Source organism: Pterocles gutturalis, unplaced genomic scaffold (assembly GCF_000699245.1).
Source record: "Pterocles gutturalis isolate BGI_N339 unplaced genomic scaffold, ASM69924v1 scaffold4395, whole genome shotgun sequence".
Taxonomy (NCBI): domain Eukaryota; kingdom Metazoa; phylum Chordata; class Aves; order Pterocliformes; family Pteroclidae; genus Pterocles; species Pterocles gutturalis.
Window position 1 is genome coordinate 8,838 of NW_010140544.1, and position 5,778 is coordinate 14,615.

Below are 5,778 nucleotides of genomic sequence, written 5' to 3' on the forward strand. Positions count from 1 at the left end.
AGCCGATTACTCAAATATTCGCTTTGTAAAGAAAACAGGGTGAAACTCCAGGCAGCGGTTAAGGGAAACCTAACTAAAAGGCAGCAACAGACCTTTTGATGTCTGCTGTAGGTAAAAGCAGTGGAAAAGCTTTTCCCTTCGGATGCACAGCGATGGCACACCACCACCCCACTCCTCCGCTGCTGGCACAGCAAAGGCTGCAGCAAGGAGCGTTTGGTGCTGCAGAGGGCAGGGATGGGTGTGACGTTACGAAGCCATTGCAGGTATGGATTTTGCCAAGATCCCATTCTGCCCTTAGTATGAGGGCAGTGCCTTCCCAGCTCTGTTTGAAAGGTTTCAGGAAGAAAGCTTGTGCCAGGCTTTCTGGAGGACTATTCCAACACCAGCGCTCATTAAGCAAACGAACCGAAGCTCCTTGTTTTGTTTACAATGTTCTGAACCCATGCAGTCATCACAGACCGGCAGCAAGCTGTTTGTAGAGAAGAAGCAAATGGTGAAATAAAGGGAAAATGTCTTTGGCACACTGTATGATGGTGAACAGTTAACAGATTTGCATTTGCAAACCCGAAATTATATCCACCTCTATCAGATCTTCGCTTAGGCAGACACACGGAGTGTTTCTTCCCAGTGTGCAATGACTGCAAAAAGGAGGCAAGCTCTAGGGTGCAGCATGGAAACAGAATTAGACAGAAGGGGAAGAGCTGTCAGCAAAGATAGTATGGACCGAACAGCTAACGCACCATCTCCTAGACCAGCTCAGGGGCTCGTGAGCAGCTCTGAAAGGCTACGAGGGCAGAGCACATGCACGGGAGCGAGCTGTGAGCAAGTTCTGTGCAAGGCTCCACCATGCTGCCCTTCTTCTGCAAAGCCAGGGAGGAGGAACACAATCCAAGACCTCCACCCTACATGTGATGTTTATTCAGGCAATTACTTTTGATAACATAAACGCCTCTAGCAATCCAGTCCGTAATTAAATTACATTTCAGCTGCACCCTTGACTTACAGTCTAGAAAGCTCTGCACTCCCCGTTTTATCTTGTTCCTAACCCAGTTCCCTTAGTTTTGGCTGCTAACCTCACTGGGACAGGGGAAGAACAACTTGCTCGGTAGAACTATGCATCTTTGAAAAGACATTTTGTAAGTTTTCCCCCTTTCATACAGAGCCAAACTGCAGTTGTATAACCAAATAAATGGCAGTCTAACACAGCAAAGCTAGGAAGGGAATCTGCTTTGCCCTTGAGCTTCCAGAGACCAAAGCCCTGCCGACGAAAGGTGTCCCAGCCCCAGAGAGGAGGGAGAGCTCTTCCACCCACCAGTCACCCTCTTCCCTCTCAGGCTCATGGAAAGTCTGTATTTTATGGACTTCAAGAAGCCACGCTCACTGCTCCTTGCCAGAGGAGCATCTACAGTGATGAGTGTTTCCAAAATCATCCAGAAAAATAAAAGGTCACACTACCGAGAGGAACTGCCTGACATTTTCATGACGATAGTTCTCCTGCAGACCCCTACAGCGATTGGAAGTGGGCTGCTTTATTACTCCAATTTTCCTAATGTAAAAGAAGGTGGCTTGAAAACATACTCTCTGTGTAGTGTTCTAATTAAAGCCACGTGTAAAGCTGAATTTAACATGCCATCCAGCTCCCAGACCTCCTGATGTCATTTCTTAACAACTTTATATCAAAATGAAAAACAGATGTAGGAGCTTCCATAAGCTGTTGGCTTGGCTTACCTATCAGGCCTTTTTCTGTACTCGAAGTAACAGTTTTGTAAGTTGTATCAGTGCCTGCTTTAGAGTCCAAAACCTCCGTCGGCTCTGCTGTAGAGTTCTCCAGCCCCCTCCGCTTAATCGTCCCATAGTTTGTCTCGTAGGTGTCTGACAGCGAGCTGGAGGAGGCCCAGCTCTGCCGAGACTGATCGAGCTCCACGTTGGCTTTCGACTGCCTGTTGGCTTTGGAAAAGGCTTCGGAATACAAATAAGCCTCCTCAGAGTAACAGTTTGTGGGATCCACTTCGGCTATAGGTCCGTCCAGCTGAGTGTGACGGTAAGAATTGAGGAGATCCCAGCTCTTCTGGTTTGGGAGATTCTGGAAGTTGTCGTGAGAACTACTTGAGCATGAAGTCCAGCTTCCCCGGCCGCTGTCTGCCGCCTCTACCATGATGTGTTCGTGGGAGATCTCCTCACTGCTCATGGAGGAGGTGAAAGCCATCCCTCTGATGAGGGCAGGCCTGGTGATGGACCAGCTGCATTGGAAGACAACAGAAAGCAGAAAAAAACCCAACTCATCAGCTTTTAAAATAAGAGTGACCTACTCAGAGACAACTATCTGGTTTTCAAGGTGTCTAATCTCTGGTTTTAAATCAGGTCCACGGCAAGGTCAAGGCACACGGGAGCACCGACAAGAGACACCATTACTCCTGACCCACTGCTGCACACAGCAGCAAGAGATGTCCATCGAACCCCAACGACGGGAACAAGCTGTTGTCTACCCACGTAAGTTTCTTGGGAAAACAGTCTCTTCCCATAAAGGGCGGCCAGTCCTCCTGCCTCCAAGAAGAGCTCAATAACCACAGTGGAGTTCAGACCTACGTCCTGACCAGGGCTTTGTTACCCCTTCAACCGGGACACCAACCCAACCAAGCCCAGCTGCGCCTCACCCTGGGCACGGCTGCCCGTAGTCAGCCAGGGGCTGAGGATGCTCCTTCCTCTCTGCCCCCCCCGAATCCACCACAATGAGAGACTGGGACAAACTCCTCTCGTCCTGCAGCGCCGCTGACATCGAGTCCACCGAGCAGTTGCTGACGATGCTGGACCGGGATGAAATCTCGCTGTGGCTGGAGTCTGAGAAGTTGTCAGATTTAGTGGAAGGGATGAGGGCGTAGCCTAAAGGAGAGGAGAAGAGAACGTCTTGGTCAGAGAGCAATTCAAGTTTACTAGGAATGACAATGAAGAATTGACATTTCAGCAAGGATGTCTGAAAGAAAAAACAATCAAACCCTGCTAACGTACAACCAGCCCACTGAAGTTTTTAGGGTATTAAAACTTTTATCATCTTATCAGCATCCACACTGTAATTTATCAGTGCAAGTCTGGTGTCACCAATAACCCCCCTGCAACCCACTACTCTCCAGAGCAGAAGGTTAAACCTACATCAACAGGATCAACAGCTGTAGCATGAATACTGGGTGCACAGATCAGGTCTCTCTGATTTTGCAAGCGCCGAGTCCTCTGGTGTAAAGCAGTGCACCTCCCACTGTCCCTCCGCTCTACGGGCGTGTGAGACTCAAAAAGATTTTGGCAGTGGAGGAGGAGATGCTGACTAAGGTAAAAGCCAATTATCAGCACTCAGGGATTAGCCACCTAGTCCATCTGTTAATTTTGGAAGAGATAATAAAACTGAGAAAAGGAAGCAAATGTGGGAAATACAACTTTGGCAGGAGCTGGACCAGCCGCCAGCGTTGCTCCTGAGGAAGGGGAGTGGCTGAAGATCTCACCAGTTTCAGAGCAAAATACATCACGTGTTTTTTCTGCTTGGTTTACCCTCAAATAACTTATTTCAAACACAAACAATGTATACAGCCCCATATATCCAACACCTCCTCTTCCTGGAATGAACATACGAGAGATTACTGTAATGGGGAGTTCCACGGGCTCTCGCTACATATATCCCGTAGTCACTTCTGCTGCATTCCAGATGGGATGCCTGTCCCCACGCTGCATCAGAAAAAGCCCTTAGTATGGACAAATTGCCTAAATAATTTATTTTTATGACCTTAGAGAATCAGGGAAAGAATGATGCTGAATACAGTGGGACACTCTCTTCTTTTGACCTGTTATTCTGGAATAACATTTGCTAGCTTCCAGTTGACTGGGACCTCCTCCAGAGCCCCCAGATCATTGATAAATAACAGAGAGGTCTAGCAGTAACATCGGCTGAGTCCCTCAGTACCCTGGGATGAATCCCATCAGTGCCTTCAGCTGCAGCAAGTTTAGGATGTTTGGATTTCAAGCTCTCTGGAGCATCCATCCCTTCAGAGAAGTCCATGCACCATCTTACGGGCAAGACCAAAGTTCATTCTCTTGCGTTGCCAGGCAACAAAATCAGGAGGGGTCTGTTAAATCAGGTTGGGTTTTTTTTAAAAAACAACAAACCCCAAAACATTTTGCCCCCAATAACTCTCTGGCCCACAGCTGTGGTTTGTTCCCCTTTATCTGAGGGCAAAAGGTCTCGGATTCATGACTGTGCTGTTGCTTTGGGTTTTTTCAACTTTAATGGTTTTTTTTCTTTAAGTTCCCAGTGGATTTCTCTATAGTAAATCCACTGCACGCCAGGATATATACCCTGCCCTCACTAGGATAAAACAGTCTATGATATGCTTTACATTATGTGCATAAAATTACAAATTTAGAACTTTTATTTGAAAACACTGCATCATCAACTGCTTCGTGTATAGGTAAACGAGCATCTGTAAATTAATCAAAACATGGGCTTTCTTTACAGGAGACCATATTAACACACTGTTGACACAGTCCTCACATAAGCATTTTTTCCCCAAATTCCTGCCAGTCCCTCGATTTCTCACTTCATTTCTACCTACACGTGCATCTGAGCGGGGCTGCCATATATCTACATCGATTAGGTGAAAATGTGCAATGACCAGGCAGTGTAAAAGCCCCACCAGTGACACACAACTTAATGCAGGCGATTGATGCCATTAAGTCCATAAAAAATACAGAGGTCATACGACGTGGCATCTGGAGCCACTGGCATACACGCCACTGAGCACACAGCTCATAGATTGAGAGATTTCACAGCTTAAGCTTGATTACTGCTGTACGATTTGAAGAGCAAATACGAACATTAAATCTCAATATTACCAAGCTAAAGAACTGAAATACATTTTTTCATTCACAAGGTTAAGACCAGCATTTTTAAGACTAAATTTCAGTTTCCTTTCCTCTGACAATAATTAATACCTCATGTTCTTTACTTTGTCTAATGGACTCCTTAACACCACCACAACTGTACTGCAGTAAGAAATGTTCTCACAGAGCCTCTTAAAATTAAGACACTGTCCTTCCAGAACCTCACAGATCTGGAGAACAAAAGGACTCCTCTTCACTTACGAGATGAACCCTCTCTGAAAGCTGAGTCGTTAAATAACAGCACATGGATATAACCAGACTAAATGCAAGAACTCGCTGGGCTGACAAGGTTAGCGGGAGAAGATGTGACCAATGCGAATATACACCAATGCTGGAAGTGAGCATCTGATTTTCACCATATAAGGAACTATATAGAGTCTAATGATGAGAACGTTGCAGAACTTACTGTTTCCTTGGCATTCGTGAACCACTAAGCACCAGAACTGTCACTGTACCTGCTCCTTGATTTTCTAAACTTCCCATTACTGTCTTCACTGCACTGTAAGGGAGATTAGCTATAAATAACTGACACCAATATCTGGAAGGGAAGCACATTCAACAGCTTAAACATGGAAATAAATAATGCTAAAATAACTTAGATCAAATCAGGATATCTGACACAAAACGGACATCATAGTCTTTCGTCTAAAAATATATCAGAGAGTCTTCCTTCTCCTTCTAGACTTCACGCATAGGCAGGAAGATGTCCACAGACTGCTGTTGCTATAGATACTCGCTGTACTCAGAGCATCACTGTCTTTCTCCTTTGGGTTTTCACTCCCTTCTGAGGCTTCAATGTGCTCTGCTTCCCTTTTTGCAGTGAAAGCTGTTCTTTCCCTGGAGAAGCTTCTTTCC

At 45.9% G+C, this 5,778-nt stretch overlaps 1 protein-coding gene across 1 annotated transcript in view; it reads right to left on the bottom strand.

Annotated features, from left to right (window-relative positions):
- The window catches only part of LOC104469264 (rap guanine nucleotide exchange factor 6-like), a 115,619-nt gene that overhangs the window by 3,299 nt on the left and 106,542 nt on the right, over window positions 1-5,778 (bottom strand). Inside the window, 2 exon segments of the mRNA XM_010083713.1 lie at window positions 1,729-2,240; window positions 2,655-2,880. Coding sequence (XP_010082015.1) covers window positions 1,729-2,240; window positions 2,655-2,880 — 738 coding nt within the window.